This window comes from Orbicella franksi, chromosome 7 (genome assembly GCF_964199315.1).
Source record: "Orbicella franksi chromosome 7, jaOrbFran1.1, whole genome shotgun sequence".
Lineage (NCBI taxonomy): Eukaryota > Metazoa > Cnidaria > Anthozoa > Scleractinia > Merulinidae > Orbicella > Orbicella franksi.
In genome coordinates, this window is record NC_138151.1 from 13,859,722 (window position 1) to 13,882,170 (window position 22,449).

Here is a 22,449-nt window from a genome sequence, read left to right on the forward strand (position 1 = left end):
CCCCACCCCCATTAAACAAATGTAAGTCACCGAGTACTTAAATCGGAATTTTAAGAGAGTTCTGACCTCGAATAACTAATAAATGAATCTAAGTAACTGTAAGATTATAAGCGCAATAAATATATATTGTAGTCTCTATCAGAAGCAGTAGCTCTTTTTTATTTGAGTCCAGCGAACTAACCAATAGACTGCTTAGCCCACGCATAATTATTGAATAATAATTACGTCTTTAATTTATGCACCGCACGGCAGTAGTGTGAGTGCGCGTTTGAAGTCTACTACTATTGTAAAGCATGATACTGTGGGTGAAGTTGTTACTCAAAATGCCAGTTACAGTGTCACACGTTCTATGTGTGTGTGTGTGTGTGGTTTTTTTTTTTTTTTTAATAGTAAGATAGCCTGATGAATTTTTCCACGCCTATGAGCAATATTTTGTGCCTGGTTTGGACATCTTAAAACTCACGGTTAAGATTGGGCACAAACGAATACGTCCCAGCTTCCGGAAAGACCAGATGAGCTTGCAGAACTGCCACGTGATAATCTGATTTCGATTCGAATCCCGGCAGGCAATGCAAAAAAGTATATCATTAGAGCCGGTCTTATTGTGTGTGGGAAAAGCAAAAGCCTTGTAAGGGGTAGTGGCAGAAACGTGAAATTCATGTAGAAGCAATTGCAGGCAAGGGGCCCTGGGCACATAGAGCTGACATGGAGCGTAGAGCATAGAGAGCAAGGAGCATAGAGCTGAGCATGCCAATTGACAGCTGTTCTGTTAATTTTCAAAAAGCCATAAAGCGACCGCTGCCCTGGCAACTACATGTCTCTGCTAACAATGTCATTGCGAACTTCAAACAGATTTGCCAACTTGAACTGATTGCAATTAACCATCAACTGAGTGTCGCTTTATTATTGTTACCACATTATTCATGTAGAAAAGTCGACCCCAAGCCACAACGCGGTTAGTCGCACAAAAAATCGGCTAGTGCGCGGCAAGTTGATGGCCCGACAAATTGTAACCCGATTTGACCCCGACAAAACATCTGCAGTTCTACGACAAAAAAATCGGCTAGTTGCCGTCGTGGCATTGAGATCGTCCTTCCTCCTAGCAACAGCCTGCCTTGGATAACAATGTGTTTGTAAGTAAATTTTTATTTCGAGACATGATCGCGTCAGAAATAGAGAAAACAAAATCTATAACCAAACATGACAGTCCACTGTAAGGAACGAACTCTCTATATGTTGGTTGTTTACTGCCTCACCGTTTTATGTTTTTATCTCTTCATCAGCAGCAGAATTACAGGTGAGACTATCCTCTAAGTAAATAATATTTCTAAAAGTAAGTAACATTTTGTAGAGAAGGGCTATCACAAATCGAATTGGAGTGGATTCCAAATTCACGATACGGTCGTAAATTTGTTAACCAGGTGGTTACAGCCAAAAGAAAACAGCCGGTTCGTAAATGACCACGAGCGATCTTTGTAGAGTGAGTGAGATTCTAGTCGCCGCGCGTTGATTGGCGACATTTTGTCTTGCGCCCTGCACGGATTTAGAAAACAAATGGAGATAACTGTTAATAGCCTAGGCTGGGTGACTTGGGTAAAAATTGCAGACTTCTATTGTTATTGGAACCTGGCATAAAAAAAATCGCTTCCAGAAATATTAATTTAAGCAATAAGCCACTCTTAATTTCTACGCCGGTTTACCGGCGCAGCTTGTAAATCACGCGTCTAACGGCTCGTGATTTACAACCTTTTCTCGTGTTCTCCCAACATCTCAAGTGATTTGTTGCGCCGGTAAACCCATAGAAAGAGTGGTTTATTGCTTTTATGAAATAACTATGAAAAACGTTTGTCAAAGACAATAAAATTTATTGTACTTTCATGATCAAGTTGCTTGTTCTTAACAAAAGAATGAAAGCACTCTCAGCGCCGGGCACAAAATCCGCAGAGCAAAGCGACGAACAGATTTAACGCTATAACTATTCTAGGAAAGGAAAGGAAAAGGTTATCGCTGAAAGACAGAGAGTGTATTAGTTAATTCAAAAGGACTTTGACCGGAAAATGCAGGAGTTCGTGGCCGAAATCAGTCATCATCACGAAAGTAAAAGAACATGCGAAAAGTTTGCAAGTAGTACAAACTTCATGCGCTTGGTGAAGTGATTCAACGACAATTTTCAAACGTTTTGCGAATGGAACAAAGGTATAGTTCTAAAAAAGCTGCTTCTGAGATTTATTCTGGATTTATTTATCTATGTTGAAGAATATGAAGTCCGTGTTTCTCCGTATTTTGCTGAATGAAAACTATTACTTGGGCCGGCTAAATTCATTTATCGTGCTATGCATGCATGTTGAACTTCCCATAAGCTTAATGCGAACTCCAAAGAAATCTTTTACCAATTACAATCTCCTCAAATGTAATTGGTGCATAAACTGCTGTATTTTGCTCTGATTAATCTACAAAGTTGTAATCGGACAGGCAATCACGTGCACATCATTGATATTACAATCACTATAGTAACCAGTTCAAGAGTTTGACTTAATTGTAAAATTGTGGAGGTTTAGTCTCCGGTGAATGACTGTTTTTATAAAAAAAAATCAACAGCCATTTTGCAAGCTATTCTCCATATTTTTTATTATGACTTTTTCAAATGAAACTTTTGCTTTTGTGGGAAAGTGTAATGATTATGATTAATTGGTAACAGGACATCGTGTCGTCCAATTCAGTCTGTAATCATACTCGTGACTAACAAATCGGACTCCCGCTTCGCGGTCCTCTGATTTTGTTAATCACTCGTATGATTACTGACCGAATAGGACTCCACTCTGTCCTATTACCGTTATAAATTGTTCATTCAAGCCCAGCTGTAGTCAGATCTGCGTCCTCCACGGACCGTGAAAAGCACTGAAAGAGATAAAATTCAAGCGTAAACGGAGTCGGCATAAAATTCTGGCAATGGAAATTATAAAAGATCAAGCATTAAGCTTATATCGCGACCAAATTCTGGTCCTAATTTTCTTACAAATTTCTATGGATATGTTGAATTAAAATACGGGCGTTACTAATATCTCAGCCAGTGAAAGCCGAAAACTATATATAAAACTTATGTTCTCGCTAGTGTTTTGAGTTCTTTAGTTCTCACGCAGTGCATCGGAAACCATGTGTTTACTGGTATGATAAACGATAGGTTTTTGACCAATCTGAGGGCGCCTAGTCACTCAGTTATTTTTTAAAAACAATAACGAAGAAACAGTTGTTGTTTTTATAGTTAATAATATTCGAAAATTTTAATTAACAATTATAACACGAGCGCGCGTTGGAAATGATATGGTAGATAGCCAACGAGGTGCGCAACGACTAGTTGGCTAAAATTATCTCATATCCAACAAGGCCGAGTGGAATAATTGTTTTTCTTGAAAACAGAAAACTAGACTAAAATAAAAATAAGAACACCCCAAAAATTACGCGCACGCGTACCGTATTAGTAGAGTATGGTATAATTGCTCATGTATCATAATGGTTAAGCCAATAAAAACTCTCGAATTCCATTATCCAATGATTCAGTTTTTAATAATTAATGATAGATACTATCAATAAATTGTAATTATTATAATCATAATAATATTGATATAATTTTTCATTAAGATTCCTTTAATTTAGGAGAATTTAGCCAAGTACTCAAGATAGTTTGGCGTGGAAAGAAGCCTTTGCTTGGAACGAAAGAACCTCTTAGCCTACAGGTAATTTTAATTACCTGTATGCTTAAAAGCAGCTCCCCTGTTGGACCTTGATGCTTGTATTTAATCACATATATCTACTAGCGTTCTATCACGAATGCCGTTCTCTTAATGGTTACGCTACTTACGATCTATTCTGTTTTAGTAGAATTCTACTAGTATTTTAATGTTGCAATCTGTTTGGTTGGGCTATTCGTATACTATCAGCTATTGGTATAACTCTACTAGCGTTCTATCACGAATGCCGTTCTCTGATTGGAGAGATAGTGAGTAGCGTAGCAGTGTGCGCTTGTTAGCAAAATGACGGCCACTTCTTTGTGTTTTCGAGGTATCTGTGACGAGGATTTATATAAAGTTTTGAACGACTGTTAGATTTATACTAAAACAATTAGATTATTCGCTCTCGATTTCTATGCGTGAAGTAGTTGACGAGGGCTTCGCTCTCGTCAACTATCACGCGTTATAGCTCACCACTAAATTTTCTCCGATTCTTATTGGTTTAAATTGATCACGTGACGCGATAGTGTTTATCCGTGGAGACACACTATCAGCCCATAGTGCCCGTCCGAGGAAAATACCCCGATGGATAGTACTCGTCCGTGTAAATGTTTCTGTAAAGAAGCGGGCTTACAGAAAGTAAACAATTGAAATGTATTAAGTGGGTTTTTGTCTGTTTTCCTTTTCAAATTTTACATTTGGCTTTAACGACCTTTCACGGCTTTCATCTAAAAAAGTTGAAAATAATTGACAATGAATTTTGAACTAGCGCGCGTAAGAAAATTTAGTGGTGAACGATAAAGACAATGGAGTGTTTATTTCTCGGAACTATCGGTCTGATAGTTGTCCCTTGGAAATTTGATGTTCCTAAAATTAGCATATTTCCCCTCGAAGCTTCGCTTCTCGGGCAAATATTTGTTTTAAGAACATCAAATTTCCGCGGGGCAACCATCAACCGATAGTTCCTCGACAGAAACACTTTATTGTTTAAATAGAAATCGAGAGCGAATAATCTAATTGCTTATTAGAGCGCAGAGGCTAGAGGTCGTCCAAATAATAACAATGTTTTCAAGTTTCTCTAATGTTTCGTGGAAGATTTAGAAATATTACTGGATAATTAAATTCTCAAGAACACTAAAGAAGAGAAAGAAAGGAAACTGATGGTTATTCGAATTTAAAACCTAACAATGTTACAATGAACCGATGAACGCGCGTGCACAACAAATTTCAAATAACACTGCTGATTCAACCCCGCCCTATTTTGCTGAAGAATGAAGTTTAATACTACACTGAAACATGATTGGGAATCGTTATTTGAAGGACATTTAGCTAGCATTCTACTAAAACAATTAAATTATTCCCTGTCGATCTCTAGCTCATGATGAATATTTCAATGTCGACCTCATAATTTACCAAAAATCATGATCGCTTAAATTTCCTAAAAACACAACGTAGTGTTAGAAAGCAACACCAGGTGCACCAGGCACAATTTCGTGAACTGATCTTGGCGGTATCCGGGGAAATATTTCTTTCTTTAATGCTATACACCAAGCTCCAGCTATGTAACAAAACACTGATTTACTGGTCCGTTGAAAAAACAGTTAATTTTTTTTCCTGAAATCTCTGTTTCTCTCGACTACGTCTCGATAAACGTCGACAAACTCGAAAAAAAGAAATATGGATGTAAAATGTACTTGTAATTATTTTAATTTACATCATTTACAAACAGGACTCTGCTAGCATCAATCAGAGTTTGAGGATGGAAATTCGTTTGCAAGAACGAAAAGCTCGAGTCCAAGATTACTGCAAGAGGCACAAACGTAACGCCGACACTGTACTTGGGAAGGATCTTCGTTATTTCCTCGTATTTCGTAGCAGGAGAGTTATTTACTGTTTTATACCCAAAGTCTCAAGCACACAATGGAAAGAGGTATTGTCAGGCTTGGAAGAGGAGGACAAGCAACTTTATCGCAAAGTAAACGGCAGTTTTAAAAACAACCTCAACAATTTCTCTCCACAAGAAGTGGAAGAAATGCTTAGGAACTATTTTACGTTCCTATTTGTCCGGGATCCCATGGAGCGAATACTTTCTGCTTACAAGGATAAATTTTTAAAAGAAAACAAGTCTTTTCATCGTGCGTTTGGCAGGAGGATAGTCAAACAATACAGACGTAACGCAACACAGCAGGCCCTTGAAACAGGTAGTGATGTGACTTTTCCGGAATTCGCAAATTTCGTGGTAGATTCGCATCGTTTTCCTGACGAACACTGGGCACCATTTGACAAACTGTGCCATCCCTGTGCTGTTAACTATGACTTTATTGGTCGTTACGAAGAACTCTCAGAAGATGCTCCTTATTTGGTAAAAAAGGCGGGAATTGACGACCGCGTTTCTTTCCCGCCATTTCGTCCGTCTAACACCACAGCTGAAATGTTACATTACTATTCTCAAATTCTTAAAACGAAAATTTTTCAAATAGCAAAGCTTTATGAAAGTGACTACGAAATGTTTGGTTATCCTTTCCCAAGCCAATTGGGAGCACTTTTCAATTCAACTGAAAGCTAATATCACTTGACTGTTGTTTCTAGGATTGTTGAAAAGGAAAACGAGTACTGAAAGAGAACAGCATAATGGCCCTATTATACTTTCGGAACATTGATATGTGGTTTTTACTAAAGTACAAAACCAGCATGGACGAGCATCAATTCCACCTCAGAGAATATGGGGCGCCGTTTGTAAATTTATTATTTAGACCGAATTTATGCCATTTTCCCCTTATTTATAAATAATTGGAAATGCCACAAAATTTGTTCATAAATAAGACACAAGAACTTGTCCGTTGATATGTAAATAATTATTTTAGGTACGTCCTGATTTATAAATAATCTTTTACCATAGAGTTATTGTATATAAATAACAAATTAAACAACTTCAATTATTTATAAATCAGGTCATCTCTAAAATAGTTATTTACATATCATAAAGTTTGTAAATCCCATTATTAATAAATAAATTACTTCGCCGGGAGTGTAAAATCATTATTTAGAAATAATAAATTTCACCTCGCCGAGTGTAAATTTATTATTTATAAATAATGAACTTCACTGAGTGTATAAATTCATTATTTAGAAATAATGAAGTTTCATCTCGCCGACTGTAAATTTATTATTTATAAATAATGAATTTAACCGTGTGTGTAAATTCATTATTTAGAAATTCATTATTTAGAGATAATGAAGTTTCATCTCGCCGAAGGTAAATTTATTACTTAGAAATAATGACTTCACTGAGTATGTAAATTCATTATTTAGAAATAATGAAAGTATGAATAGCTGACCCAGCGTCTCTTGCCCGATCGATTTCGGAGGCTGTTTCTCACGCCATAAGTGAGACAGTTAATGCTGCCCTTGCTCAGGTAGGTATGCAGCCTGAAATTCAGCAGTGACAGATCCAGGGGAGGCTCCCCCCCCCCCCCTTATTTTGAATAATTGCGTTTAAGCGAGAATCACGCTTCAAATATCTATTGTGTAGTTCTTATTCACTCAACAATTCGGCAGCTCACACTGCAACAGGAACAACTACTCAAAGGCCGAGGTAACAGGTAAATTTTAAGACAAGAAATTGCTGCATGAAGAAAATGCAGAGCTTTTAAAATCGGGAAATCGAATAATGTATTTACTTGCTCAGATAATTCTTTGTAGCCTGCGAACAGGCTCACGTTGGAGCACAAACGCGCTCGGCGTAGCTGAGAGCGAGAAATCGACGGGCGAAGCCGCAAGAGGAGAAAGTCACTTTCTTGGCGCTTCTTTCCCGCCGATCGCTATTCCTCTTCGTCACTCGTGCGTTTGACTCAAACGTGAGCCTGCTCGCAGGTTAAATTCTTTGTGACCTTTGTGACCTTTGGACGGATAGCTGTGTGACACACTTTGTTTGGCTTGATCAAGTCACGGCTAAGCATGTCTATTCCAGGCAAGTCCAAAGATCGTACACGTGGAAAGCTAAATTAATTTACGTTTAAAGCATTGTTGAATAGACCTTTCTCGACTGGGCGGTTTGTTGCCCCATTTCAGACCATGTGATGATACTCTTGAGAATTCTTCCTTTCAAACTTTTTTATAGTTGCGCGTATATGAAAAAATAATTTTTAGATGAATAAAAGAACAATTCTCTAGAGAATATCACGTGGTCTGTAATGGAACAACAAACCGCCCAAGCGAAAAAGGTTTATTTCAATAGAAATCAGACCTTTCACTTAACACGCCAAGCGATTTTTATTTTCTTCATGCAGCAGTTTCTTTTCTTAAAATTTACCTGTTACCTCGGCCTTTGAGTAGTTGTTCCTGTTGCAGTGTGAGCTGCCGAATTGTTGAGTGAATAAGAACGACATAATAGATATTTGAAGCGTGGGGTGGAGGGGAACGGGTCCCCGGGCCCCTCACCCAGATCCGCCACTGCTGAATTTCAGGCTGCATACCTACCTGAGCAAGGGCAGCATTAACTGTCTCACTTATGGCGCGAGAAACAACCTCCGAAATCGATTGGGCAAGAGACGCTGGGTCAGCCATTCATACTTTCATTATTTCTAAATAATGAATTTACATACTCAGTGAAGTTCATTATTTAGAAGTAATAAATTTACACTCGGCGAGATGAAACTTCATTATTTGTAAATAGTGAATTTACACACACGGTTAAATTCATTATTTCTAAATAATAAATTTACACTCGGCGAGGTGAAACTTCATTATTTCTAAATAATGAATTTACACACTCGGTGAAGTTCATTATTCATAAATAATAAATTTACACTCGGCGAGGTGAAATTCATTATTTCTAAATAATGAATTTACACACTTAGTGAAGTTCATTATCTATAAATAATTAATTTACACTCCCGGCGAAGTAATTTATTTATAAATAATGGGATTTACAAACTTTATGATATGTAAATAACTATTTTAGAGATGACCTGATTTATAAATAGTTGAAGTCGTTTAGTTTGTTATTTATATATAATAACTCTATGGTAAAAGATTATTTATAAATCAGGACGTACCTAAAATAATTATTTACATATCAACGGACAAGTTCTTGTGTCTTATTTATAAACAAATTTTGTGACATTTCCAATTATTTATAAATGAGGGGAAAATGGCATAAATTCGGTCTAAATAATAAATTTACAAACGGCGCCCCATAAGAGAATACGTTTTGATAAATGGTCAAGAGTTTAAGACATAGGAATGGCCCGCCTTAAAGGAGCTGGGCATCTTGAAAAGTTTAGCCTAAATTTATCAAGTTCTCGTTTGTAATCCGTGTTAATCTTTTTCATCTTTAACCATCCTTGTTCCTTTATGCTTTATTATTATCTCTTTGGTGTTTTTCTATCTTAGTAAAGTTCTGTTTTCGGGTTTCCTTCACTTAAAGGCAATTTTGTACGGTCGCACTGAGCTCCTGAAGGTACTCAATATATTCTACTTCGAAGACAGATGGATGAGTAAGAGAAGATCAAAGTACAGTTGACTCCAGATAACTCGAACCCCCGCTAACTCGAAGTAATTTTCATTTCTCTTCAAGCCATTTTCTATATAATTTTACCCTTGATAACCTGAACTCCCGATAACTCGAACCTTTTACTATTTCTCCTGAAGGTTCGAGTTATCAGGAGTCGACTGTACTTACTTTGACTTTCTCCTGAGATGAGTTAACTCTATTAAACTCCACAAATTGCCTTCGACTCGATAAATAACTCCACTGTCAACAATTTAACTTCCCGCGAAGCCAGAAGGTTACATTTTTTGACGTAAGATATCATGACTAACTGAATTAAAAAGCCTTTAAATATCGCTTCGATGGCTTCCCTTCATCCATAGAAAGTTTCTAATATAGCGATGTTTCTCGTGACGTCACGCCTAGGTCACGTGGGGTTATTTATCTCCTGTCTTTTTTGGTTAGATGGCCAGCTAAAGAGGAAGTTATTTGAACATTACCTTCCCTAAACCCTTGTTTAGAAAATGTAGAGTTGTTATAGACTACACTGAAGTTTTCTGTGAAAGAGCACGAAACTTGGCATTAAAGCAGCACAGTCACGGTTTGTGTATACTGAAAAGTTTAGCCTCAATTTTTCAAACTCGTCGTTTGTAATCTGTGTTAGTCTTCTCCATCCTTAGCCATCCTTGTTCCTTTATGGTTTATCATTATGTCTTTGGTGTTTTTCTATCTTATTAAACTGTTATTTTCAGGGTTCCTACCATTTAAAGGTAATTTTGTATGTGGCCAAAGTAACTCAAAATACCGTGACTGAGCTCCTTTAAGAGGTGTTTGACATGGTCAAACTTTACGCATCACAGCACAGTTAAGATACCGGCTGGGATCTCCCCCACATGGTGCTCTATTTCTTATTTCTAATGCTTTTGGGGAAGGGCATCTGAGAAACTAATAACACAGAAATCTGGTTTTCTTAACAACCTGGAGTATGGAAACCAAGTTCTTGCTGACAGGGGTTTTTTAAAGCAGAGAAGAATTGGCCTCCAGGGGAGCAACACTTGCTATTCCTGGTTTTACAAAAGGAGTCAAACAATTAAGCATGAAAAATGTAGAGGAGTCTAGAAGACTAGCACGGGTGCGGATTCATGTCGAAAGAATGATGAAACGTCTCAAGAATTTTGAAATACTTGCTGGAATATTACCACGTTCCCGTGTTCCTCATACTGACAACATAGTAATGATCTCTGCTGCTGTTTCAAATTTGGAACCTCGTTTCAGTAAAATAAATGTACATGTACTCTGATGCCTGTGGCATCAATACATTATAACTTTTATTAACAAAATGGATTGTATAACTTTGATATTGTAGCATTCACAAGGATTGCATCACAGACTAATTGTTTCAAAAAGCACTGAATGCAACTTAGGGTTTTATTTGATTAAAGGGGTTGTGTAGGATAAGCTTGTCTGTAGACGTAAAGTTGCTTTGTCACTTAACATTGAGTTGCTTTGTTTATTTCCATTTTTATACTTAAAAATAATGTGTCATTAATGATAATTCATAAAGTTATTAAAATTTGGTGTGCCTTAAGGTGGTTACCAAATTATCGAACACAAATTAATTACTATTTACTGATGACCATGGAAGTCTGATTAACAAATTGACGTCAGTTTTTCATGCGTCTGTCCTGTTAGTGATCATGAATTTCGTCATAACATTGTCAAAGTAGCTGTGGATCCAGGAGGCGATAGCCGAGTTGATCCGCAGACTACTCTGACAATGTTATGACGAAATTCATTGTCAATAACAGGACAGACGCATTAAAAAATGACATTGATGTGTTTTTTACGATAACAAATTATCAAATTGTCCGCTCTCGCTCGTTGACGCATCGCATAAATTATAAATTCATGTGTCTGTCCGCTTATTGACAATAACGATTAGCCAATGAGCGTGCGAAAATTTCTGCAGTTATCGTAAAAATATTAATTGATCAGAAAGTACTAGTAAGGCTAGGAGGGTACATGAAGGAGTGTAAGAAGAGTGATCAACTTTCTAATCCTCATTTTTACAATGTGGACAATGCTACTTTCCTTTTGGTTTCCTACGGATGTTGTCGCAGGCATAGTGAAACCACATAATATCACATGTTGGATCGTCGCAAGCGATCATTTTTCCATATTCTGACTGGCTGCAGATACAGTACAACTGCTCCTCGCCTTGCTCATTGTTTTCATCTTCCATCTCTGAAATTTCCAACTTCCTTGCACTGAAGGATCTCTGGAAGTATTACATTTTCAAAGAAACTGTCCAGTTTGGTAAGGGAGTCTTCTATGAAATGTTTGTTTAAAGGGATTCCCTCCACAATGTGTAAATCTTCGTTGGTGAAGACACAATAGTCTCCCACTTCCATCCTTTTCACATGTACCTGTAGTTGTATTTTGGTATAGTATGCATGTGTCTCTTTCAAATGACCTTTGTCATCTAGACAAAAATCAGGAACACTTTTAGCTGCTTCCATTGGTAGTACGTCTTTATGTTTAAAAGGGCATTTTATTTCAACAACTCTTGGGCAGCATTTGCAAGTTGCAATTCCATCAGTTGATGCTCCAAAATATGGCCTGTCAAGATCTATAACAAAGCCAGACCACCTGCATTCAAAATTCTCATGAGTTAGCTTTTTTCCACTATATACCTCAGTCGGGCCTTGTCCTCATTGTCAATACCCCTTCGAATCGGCTTAATTTTAGAAAGGTCATAGGCTTTGTAACCCATAATTGACTCCAGCAAGTTCTCAGGAGGAGTACTCTTTTTCCTCTTTACTTCACTGTGTGCTTTGCTTGCTGTGATTCTTCCTTTGCGGTGCTCAGACTATATGGGGCAGACAGACTGATTCCTGGTAACTTTCTCCAACTCTTTGCACTGCTCTGGAGTGACTTGCAATTCTTTAGCAAGCTGGCTGCATTTTTCATTTAGCTGATATTTGGTAAGTGAAGCATATTCTTGAGTATAGAGCTGTCAATGGCTGAGGTATGTTACTCTCATCTTCATCTTCTGATGCACTGTCTGTCTCCTCGGGGTCAAGTTTGGGGATTAAACTGGAGAAAGCTGCTCTTGGACATACTTCCTTTAGGCTTTTTAATACAGACAGATCAGGGAAGGTTGGTGATGGGGTATAAGAGACTGAAGGTACATTTCCTTTCCTATTCCTCTGAACAAGGTCGGTAAACTCAGCAACTGATCTGGGATTAATCTGATTGAAACATTGGAAAAGAAGATAAATAAGCAAAATGCAAATAAATTATCTCAACTTAATTACCAAACACACTTATTAGTGCCTACAAGGACATTTTGTATGACAAGCAACGAACTAACCTTTTCTCTGAACGTTTTGTTCCACCTGCATACTTCACTAGTGCTGGAAGTCTTGGTAAGACCTAGCTTCACAGTAACTTCTATTTTAAACAGGACAGTGGCGACATGACTGCAAACTTCTCCAAGCCTGCGATCGAGAAAAAAGGAAATATACCTTTTTTTCGTGGAATGCTCCTTGTTTGTCTCGCTTTGCAGCCGTTTATTTTTATTCACATTCTTTTATTAAATGAACAGTGAATATTACAAGAATATAACATCTAGAAATGACACCAGGTCGGATTTTTTTCTGAGTTGATGTCATTTCTAAATGAACAGTATGCGTAGTAATGAAAGTAATCAAAAACAGCAACATCTTTTTTACCCGGCCACACATGTGCAATATGCTGCGTGGACACTGGCGTTCTTTTTATGAAGACAAACCGACGCATCGTGCAGCTGATTGTTAATTCTCTGGGACGGAATTACTTTCTTTTTAATGAAGCAGTAAGGGATATTGTCTCCAAATGAATGACACCACAATGGTTTAAAGTGGCCACTGATGATAAACTGATACGCTTCAAGTGACTTGAAGGATTTTAGACTTTCCTTCGTGTAAATTCCCGGCGTTTCGATTAAATACGTGTACAGATCCCCAATTGTTAAATCTGGCCAAGAACTGGGATTATTTGTCCATCCTTTCAAATTATATGGGTCGGGAAGGCTACTTGCGCCCTTGTTGTAGCTTAATTTAAAATGATATGGTGATCTTGCGACAGGATTGAGACTTTTTACTTCGGAATCGCACGTGGAAGCCACAAAACAAAACGAAGCCGCCTTTTTGCCAACCACTGAAGTGTGCATGTCTAAAAATGAAATCGATGTCTATAAACCAGAAACATCGCTATTCTTGCAGGTACGAAAGGAGTCATATTCTCAGGACATGCACAGACCTATTCTGTTACCCCATTGGTTTATTAAAATGAATCTATGTATCTGCTACATGCTAGGCAGAATAAAATATATTGCAGTCTATATCGTAAGACATCGTGTTTGTTTTATCTGAGTCCACTAACCATGCATCAGGCTGCTTAAGGACGTTCGCGCGAAAATATTTCCACTCAATAGCTATTTTTTAAAGTTTCACTGCAGTCAGATAATGAGTAACTTGTGTCAAAAATGCAAAAGAAATTGGGGTCACCAACTTCGTTTCAGAGATAAAGCGTGTGAGAAACTGCCCTGATTTTAAAAAATTGCCGCACGTAATTCAGCATGGTTTACAGAGGTTTATAGTTAACAATATCGAAGGTGAGTCAACGGAGGCAAACGATCGAAGTCATATTTTGTAGAAGTGGGTCTGTTGCGTAAATAATTCCAAATGTTACCAATGTTTTCACAAAACGTAACCCTTCAAGAGGCATTTGAAACCGTCGCACAGATAAACGAAGAGCTAAAAAGATCGGAATTTGATGGTGCATTTTGCAAAAAAATTCAAACTTCTAGTCGATAGATTTTCTTTATTTTTTCGCTTAACGTAGAAAATCGGTTGAGAAAATGATCCATCAGAAGAAAAATAGGGATCGGCGAACGTCCAAGATCGTTAAATCCTGGCAAAGCTATAGCAATGGCCATCTGCCCTATCATTGTTCATTTTATTACTAAGCGCGCGCATCGATGCATGCCATAGCGTGTGAATTTGAGTGCGTAGTAAGGATGCGCAAAAACAATTTGCTCGAACTTCCTTAACCCCCGAGTATAACGATTGATTAATAATCAAGTACGTCTATAAATAATGCACCACACAACGGTCGTGTCCACTGACACGTTTAGTCTACCAGTGATGTAATGGTGATATTGTGGATGGAGTTGTTTAATACTCAAAATGCCATTGATAGTGTCCCTCGTTCTATGTTTTTTTTCTTTTTTTTTTTAAATAGTAAGATAGCTATAGCCTGACGGATTTTTCAACGCAAAAGGTCCTTTTAGTTTATCACTTTTGAACTTTGGACAATATTTTATGTTTGGTTTGGATACACAAAAACTCACGATTAACCCTGGCACAAAATACAATGTACCAGCTTCCGGAAAGATCAGATAAGGTTGGAGAACTATCACGTGATAATCTGATTTCGATTCGAATCCCGGCAGACAATGCAAAAAAAAGTGTATCGTTAAAGTCACTCTTACTTTTGTGGGGGGAAAACAGAGGCTTTGTAATAGTGAGTTGCAAAGAACGTAAATAATGTCAAATACATGTAGAAGCAATTGTAGTCAACGGACGCTCACTCCCTTAGTGTAGATATCTGAACATGGCAACTGACAACTGCTCTAGGTCTATTAATTTTGAAAAAGCCAGCAAAGCGACTGCTGCCTTGGCGACTTCATGTCTCGGCTAACATTCAACCGGATTTGCCAACTTGAATTGATTAAAATCAACCAGCAACTGCGTGTCCTTTAATTAATTCCAGTTACCAAATTATTAATGTAGAAAAGTTGCTCATGTTGCACCCCACAAATAACTAACATCGAACCCTGAATAAATATTCAAGCCGTTTGAAATAATAGGCCCTTTGCATGATTCTGTCACATGGTAAAGGAATTAATTATGCTGGGACGCAAGTTACACACTGGGACTTCCAAAACAAAGGAACTCGTTCCAGTCCAGCCCGGCTTTTCCCTGTTTTGGAATTCCCCCTGTGCGTTGCTGGTTTAGTTGACTTGGGCACCTCTATTTTTTGTCTCCGTTACTCAGGGAAATATCAAGCACTTAATGACTGGCCGCGAGGGAAACTGTGAATTTGATTCTTCGAGAGCCTTAGCGTTCCCCGCGGGGAAGTCGAGTGGAACATAGAGGGTCGAGGGGAATCATTACTCACTGTTTCCCGTGGGGCCAGCCATTAAGTGTTTTCTTATACCTCGCAACTCAAAAATAGAACAAACTGCGAAAACATTATTGGTTTGATGCCGACTGGCACACAGCTTCACCACAGTTTCAATCTGCACGATCTGATAACTGCGAGTCGAAAGTTCAAGTTGTTGTTTTCCCACAGGCGGACCACTCTATGTGTTCGTGGTTAATAATTTGTTTATATGAAACGAACAGAATCTATGAGGGTTATGAATAAAGCTCTGGAAATTGCATATCCAAATTACTTCTCGGTCTGAATATCCCAATAAATAAAAGTTAAATGAAACGTTAATCGACTCATGTGTCGTGTTTTTACTCCTTCCTGGGCCGTCTAAAGCGTCTTTTTACGCAATTACTTTTGGCCGGAGACAGGTAAGACAATAGAGGGAGACAAGGCTTGCAACTTGGCGGTCGCCAGCCGCGACCGCCTCCGCTTCAAACTGGAATTAACGCCAAAATACTGAAAATATCACCTGAATGGCGACGGTTGTTGATCAATGAGATTTTTCCCTATCTCTTCGCCAAATTTGAGCTTCATCCCTCCAACATTTTCCGAGAGAATCGATGCTGAAATCACGAAAACAGCTTTCTCAATATGATCGGTGCCAAACTCAGCGACCAAAGGAATTCAAGACATGCAGACCGTTTCAAATCTACCAATCAGCGCTTGGCATCGGGTTGGGCTGCCGAGGAATGCCATGCGCTGATTGATCTTCGACACAAACACAGGACACGTGAAGAAAATACACATAAATTAGTCTGAACCGAAGAGGTGGTTAATTTAAAACGGACTATTTTTTATCATCGACTAAATTGTCACCTCAGTGAAGTCCGTCTATTTCCCTTCGACAAACACTAACGTCCCAAAAGTACCCTGTTTTTCCGTTCTCTGATCAATAAAGAATTACAGTCGAACCTGTTTTCCAGGCAAATTGGGAGCACTTTGCAATTCAATTGATAGCCAGTAATTGCACTCGGTGATTTCTTTTAGGGCTAGTTTAAAAGTATTACAAGAAAATTTAGGCAATGTCCCGACGATGTGTAATAGCACTTTTGGATCACGAGCTAAACGATATGTATTCAGGAGCGAGAACGAAAATGTTATGTTTCAGATTGCTATGTAAGCTAAGAATGAAAACTGCTAGGAATAATTGAAAATACAATCCAATACCTAAACGCCATTCGGACGTGGCTCCGAGGCTTGGGGACATAAAACAAAAGAAATCACACGGCAGTAGAATGGTCAAAAGGTTTTTTTTCTTTTTTTCCTGAAGTCTCGGAGACAAGTTAGAATTTGAGTACACCAACAGTATATGGAAACTGAGCTCTTAGCTGTAGGAAAAATAATAGGGAGAGCAAGAAAAATCGTTTTTAGATTTTAAAAACGTAACGAGAAAAACCCCAACTTTTTCTATAAGTGCGATCAATCACATTGAAAAACCATAAACAAAATCTTCTCCTCAGATTCAGTGATTTGTAACCATGCACGCGGGTTATCATGAGAGTGAGTCAGCTGGAGTCACGAACTAATTAGGAGAGTATACCGGAGTACTTATTCATTATACCGGTCAATGAATATGATACTTCGTCTTGACTGAGATTTTAAATATAATCGTTATTAATTTATAATATTCCGTTACTTCGGGATAAGTGCGATGATCTACCCTTTATTTACTCGGTAGTAAATATTGACGATATTTACGTTTCAAGTTGTATTATAGACCCTATTTATAAATAGCTGCCGATTATAAATTCTTTTGTAAGTATTATAATTAACCTAACTAACCTCGTTTTCGAGTTGATTTTTCAAAAGAATTTTTTGTCCCAAACGAGTTCAGTGAGTCAAATTCAAAGACATGCAAGAGAATTTATAATTGGCAGCCATTTATGAACAGGGTCAGTGCATTATTGAACCATAAAGATTGCCTTTAAGCCATAAATCGTTGAAGTAATTCACAAAGAAATCTGTAGTAATGAAATAATAACTTAAAAATTTAAGCCTGCAGATAATAAAATTCAGTCTTAAGTTAAATAGTGGTTTTCAATATTTAATGTTTTCGATGTTTTAATATTTATGCATTTTGCCCGGTCTGTTTTGCTGGCTTGTTTCTCGACCTAAAACTCTGCCTGAACAGTTTAAATCGAAAATGTTTATTGGGCTTAAATTTACTGTGGCCATAAATTGGGCAACGAATAAAGATAGGAAAAACATTTCATTAGTCATCAAGGTATTTAAGTTTGAACAAGCATCCAACAGAGTTGAAATTCCCATTTGTTAGATGTAAGAATTTTGTTTGGCGTTTCTCACTTCACTTGTCACTTATCTCGTTTAAGGACTATTTCTCCCCTTTTCTGAACAGTATTTTAACACTGAATAACTAACTCAGCTATAGAACCAGTCAGAACTTAACTCACCACTGAGACCGCCTGTCTACCTGAATTTCCAATGCGATTTAAATCACTCTGGAAATTCATTAGGGCACTGAGTTCGAGGTACGTATTCAGGGGCGTATCCAGGAATTTTTGATAGGGGGGTCTAAACTTTGACTCAGAAAACACTACAGAAAATTTTTTGGGCAAATTACTTCTCACTGCAACTCCGTCTATCTCCTAAACTACCAACAAACCCCACCCCCCCCCCCCTTCCCCGTCGTTATAGCCTATAACCAATAAATGACACCTTTGAAGGTCGTTATAACCTATAACCGTTGTAACGCTATAACCAATTAGCTCCATTACCGTGAACATGGATTTTACTCCTAAAGGATACACCTCTATAACACCCCTTTCTTGTGCTTGGCTACAAATACTGTATAGATGTCGTAAATATCAATGTTAAGGTCATGGTTCAAGTGCATGAGTGCAAGTCCTGACAATCGCTCCTCAGACATCTGTTTCAGGAAGAGGGATCCGCAACCCCCCCCCCCCCCCACACACACACACACACACACATACACACACACCCACCCGACCCTCCCCCTGGAATCCGCCACTGGTGTACTTTTAAAAATAGGTCTGCAATGCGAACTTGTGTGGGATTTAAGTTAAATAAAAGTTGATGCGCTATGGATAAATCAGAGAAATTGTAGCTTTACAGTAAATATTTATACATTTTGTCGTGTTATAGTGATGAACGTCGAGTAATGATACCATAGAATCCTGGTTATTAGACCTCAAGCTGCAGACCAAAAAACGGTTACAGGAGAAACATGTTTGGACTTAAGTTTCCAGGAAATTCGCTCCCTTAGGGTTCGGTTACACGGAACTCTTTACCGTGGTAGATGACCCGTTGACCACGGGAAACTGCATTTAGTAAGTATGACCAATATTTCCGAAGGTAAATTTCTCGTGGTTAATACCCATGGATACATCAAAAAGATCACATGCAGCGCCCTTGACATTTAATGTGGTAAGTTGCCTTGGTGTTTTGATGTCCAAGGTACTACGAGCAAATGGTTTTCCTCCGTGTGCCATTTTTGTTACCTAGGCAAAATCTCCTGTAACCGTTGTTTCACAACGTATACTAAAACCCAGCAAGTAAAAGAAAAAAAAAAAAACAAAAAAGCAGTCAGCAGACATATATATATCCCAAAGTCATTGGGGTGAGGGGAGTTCATTGAAAGAGTCATTGAAGTAAACACATTTTGCAGGTTAGGCTTGTTTTTCGCAGGAGAGGGCGGAAACAAATGACATCGAAAAGTAAGTGCACACGAGACGGATTAGTTTCTGGTTGTGATTTTGGACGGTACGATCAACAATAACGTGGCCTGTTTCGTAGGGATGCCAGATGACGTGCTACATAACTGGGACAATTAATGTTCCCGAGCACAACTTTTGAATCGCGCTGGCTAGGGGATGTTTACTGTGGGAACGGCTTTATTTCATCGGCTACATTTGTCCTGGGATTTGTTGATTAGTTCCAGTGGAGACAAATAGTTCAGTTAGCCTTAGCAGACGCTCCTCCTCCCCCCCCCTCCCCCCCCCCCCCCTTCATGAAAAGTTCAGTCTATCTCCAGTCGAAATTGTTCGGAAAGGTACTCTAAAGCCATAAGAGTAAGTCTGAACCAAGGAACGGCAATAGAAATGTTGTCTACTTTTATTCCTCAGCGGAAATATTAGAATCGGTCGCTGTTGGGACGGAGTTTGTTTACGATAAATCAGCTCCGATTACAAATGTCAGCTAATATTCGTGCTTCAAGCTGAGAAAACTGTATGTAAATAATACTTTTAGAAATTAGCTTTTGTGCTTAAACATGACCAGTAAATGTGAAAATGTTTAGCGTGAAGTTTGAAGGCAAATGCAAATATTTAGTCCTTTTAAGGCTGGTTTTCACTAGCGACGAAGTCGTAGTCGGAGTCATAATCAGAAGCGTAGAGTGATACGATCTAGTGAAAATCAAACCGACGGAGTCGGAAGCAGAATACTTATTCCGCTTATGACTCCGTCGCTTACGATCTAGTGAAAACTAGATTGTCGAAGTCAGAAGCAGAAGTGGAAGAATAGACCAGTTACAATGCTTCATTCTGAGCCTTGTGATTGGTTAGTTCTTCCGCTTCTGCTTCCGACTCCGACATTCTGTTTTCACTAGATCATAAGCGACGGAGTCGTAAACGGAGTCGGAAGAAATGGAAACGTTCTGATTCTTCCGACTCCGATTCCGTCGAGCTTATGACTCCGCTTATGACTCCGATTTTCGATTTTCACTAGGTCATAAACGCTCTTACGTCTCCGACTACGACTCCGACTCCGACTCCGTCGCAAGTGAAAACCAGCCTTTAAACAAACTGCACCGTCACGCAACGTATCAATAAATCATGGTTTATCAGTCGAGAGGACCTCAATTAGCTAACCATTTTACACAGGAAAATACTGGGCTTTGTCATCATGTTATATCTGTCCGTAAAACTTCGGTTGTTGATACAAAATGTTGATTTTAGCAATAGCCGGGAGTTGAAAGTAATGAAATCAATCAAGTGTAAATTTTCTTCCGACAGTTGCAGACTGCGCGGCGCGACATACAAAATGTTTACTGGAATTTCATTTTCCGCAGAAAATGTCGGGATTTTCGGTTGATCGAAGGAATTTCAATGTGACATAATTTAAATATGTAATTGCAGAAAGTTCTTTCCGAGAACTGGGACTTTGTATGATTGTTGTATGATTGATTAATTGTTCCTTATTCATCCAAGAATTTTGGGGATATACAGAAAGCAAATGTTTATCCACCTTATAATAAATGGCGCGGCAAAAAATAACTACGGCAGCGAGTGTCTGAAAAACACTAAGACCTAACGTCTAAGACTCCCTCAGAATCTCAAAAACAAGTCAAGAAAAGAAAACACCCGCTAAGAGTAATCACACTAATGGCCGCCGCACAAAAACACTCAACTTTTTGCTAGTGGAACCCAGTCTACACGCCAAGTAGAAACCACTTGACAAACGCTTTGCTCTCGTGGACTGATAAATAAATAGGGACCTTTAGCAATGACGACGAGAACGTGGACGACGACGTATATGACCGATTGAGGCCTGGAACGGGACCGTCGTCCACGGCGGGAAACGTAACCACTTTAGTAAACCGGTTACGTGGACGAACCCTTTTCGACCCTTTACTGCAGCTTTCTGTGGCAGTCAACAGGAAAATGTCAAACAAATGTCAAATGTTCCGTTAATTTGAAAATGCAAAAATTATCCACTACAACAATTTAACGTTTATTCAGTGTTGTAATCAACGTCAAGTGATTCAGAGCTAAGCTAAGTTTATAGTCGATCCGAGCAGTTCGGATATTCTTCAAAGCCCAGAACTCTTCTTAAAAATACCAACTGGTATAAATTACAAAACTATAACGAAATGCCCGCGATTTGTATTTATAAAAGCACTACTACGTACCCTGCAGTACTTTTATTATCATCCGCCATTGCTTTCTCCACTTTATACTGTAAAGCTCTACCTGCAACTCGAAAGAAATCAAGTTTTTTTTTCCATCACGGTACGATCAAATTACTTCGGCACTGTATTTATTCACTAAACGACCCTTTACATTGAATAAATTCATAAGATACGTAAGTAGAAATTAGAAAACAAATAAAACATACCCGCGTTCTCGACAAGACGGCAGATGGCGGCAAATGGCGTCCTGAACGAGACGTGGACGACGAGTAGTGCTCGATTGGGCATGCGTGGTAGCTTCGAAGTTCGTTTTCCCAACTTCCGGTCGGTGACGTTCACGTTCTCGTCGTCATTGCTAAAGGTCCCTAATAAATATCGCTGGCGTTGACGAAGTGTGGGAAATCCCACACAAAAACTGACAGGTCGTTAAAGAGCAGATTTGTCATGCAGGGATTCCTGGTGGTTCCTGCAGCGAGCTGTTAACTACATTCCTTCATTACATTTTTCCAAAAATATAATTACTTATACTTACAACCAACAAAATAAACATATCATCTCTTCATGTATATTGCGACTTTTTAATTTATTCAGTAACCACTAGTTTTTTGCTACGTTTGGCTGGGGTGTAATAATTTGAAAACTACAAATGACTTACCAATTGAAATTAATATTAGCTGACAAATTCTATGATTACCTTTTTAAATATTTTCACCTGCTTAAATTATGATAATCACCTTCCTTTTAGGGTTGGACGGACCTCTGCCATTCAATAATAGCACAGTACTTGACAGATGCTCGCCAGTTGCTCTTGATCGAAGTGGTTCAGTTTCAATTTCAAAATCATGTTTACCAAGTTAATTTATTTGCTTGTTGCCATCATTTCGTCCCTTTTTATGTTGTAATACGCGGCTCAGTCTTCGACCTTCAAAGGTGTCATTGATGTCGCTGATGGAATTCTAGTTTACGCCAACTTTTTTCCGTTTCCGCATCACAAACTCAATTCCACACGGATCGAGTCTCGCACAGTTTACGGTGAGCAGGATTGCATTGCAGCGTGTACAGAGTCTTCTAAATGCCGAGCG

The 22,449-nt window shown here is 38.5% G+C and overlaps 3 protein-coding genes across 3 annotated transcripts in view; 1 reads left to right on the forward strand and 2 right to left on the reverse strand.

Moving 5' to 3' along the window:
* Nucleotides 1-22,449, reverse strand: part of LOC145493796 (carbohydrate sulfotransferase 11-like) — a 116,519-nt gene that overhangs the window by 25,385 nt on the left and 68,685 nt on the right. The window lies entirely within an intron of this gene.
* On the forward strand, nucleotides 161-6,445 carry LOC145493794 (carbohydrate sulfotransferase 11-like). The gene is made up of 3 exons (XM_081473264.1): nucleotides 161-1,297; nucleotides 3,640-3,734; nucleotides 5,458-6,445. Exons 1-3 carry the CDS (start codon nucleotides 1,201-1,203, stop codon nucleotides 6,292-6,294), a joined length of 1,029 nt encoding a protein of 342 aa, XP_081329390.1. The 5' UTR covers nucleotides 161-1,200; the 3' UTR covers nucleotides 6,295-6,445.
* Nucleotides 12,186-22,449, reverse strand: part of LOC145492631 (uncharacterized) — a 79,021-nt gene continuing 68,757 nt past the window's right edge. The window contains exons 3-4 of the mRNA XM_081472053.1: nucleotides 12,593-12,719; nucleotides 12,186-12,470 (exon numbers count right to left, since the gene is read on the reverse strand). Coding sequence (XP_081328179.1) covers nucleotides 12,186-12,470; nucleotides 12,593-12,719 — 412 coding nt within the window. The remainder of the gene's footprint in view (nucleotides 12,471-12,592; nucleotides 12,720-22,449) is intronic.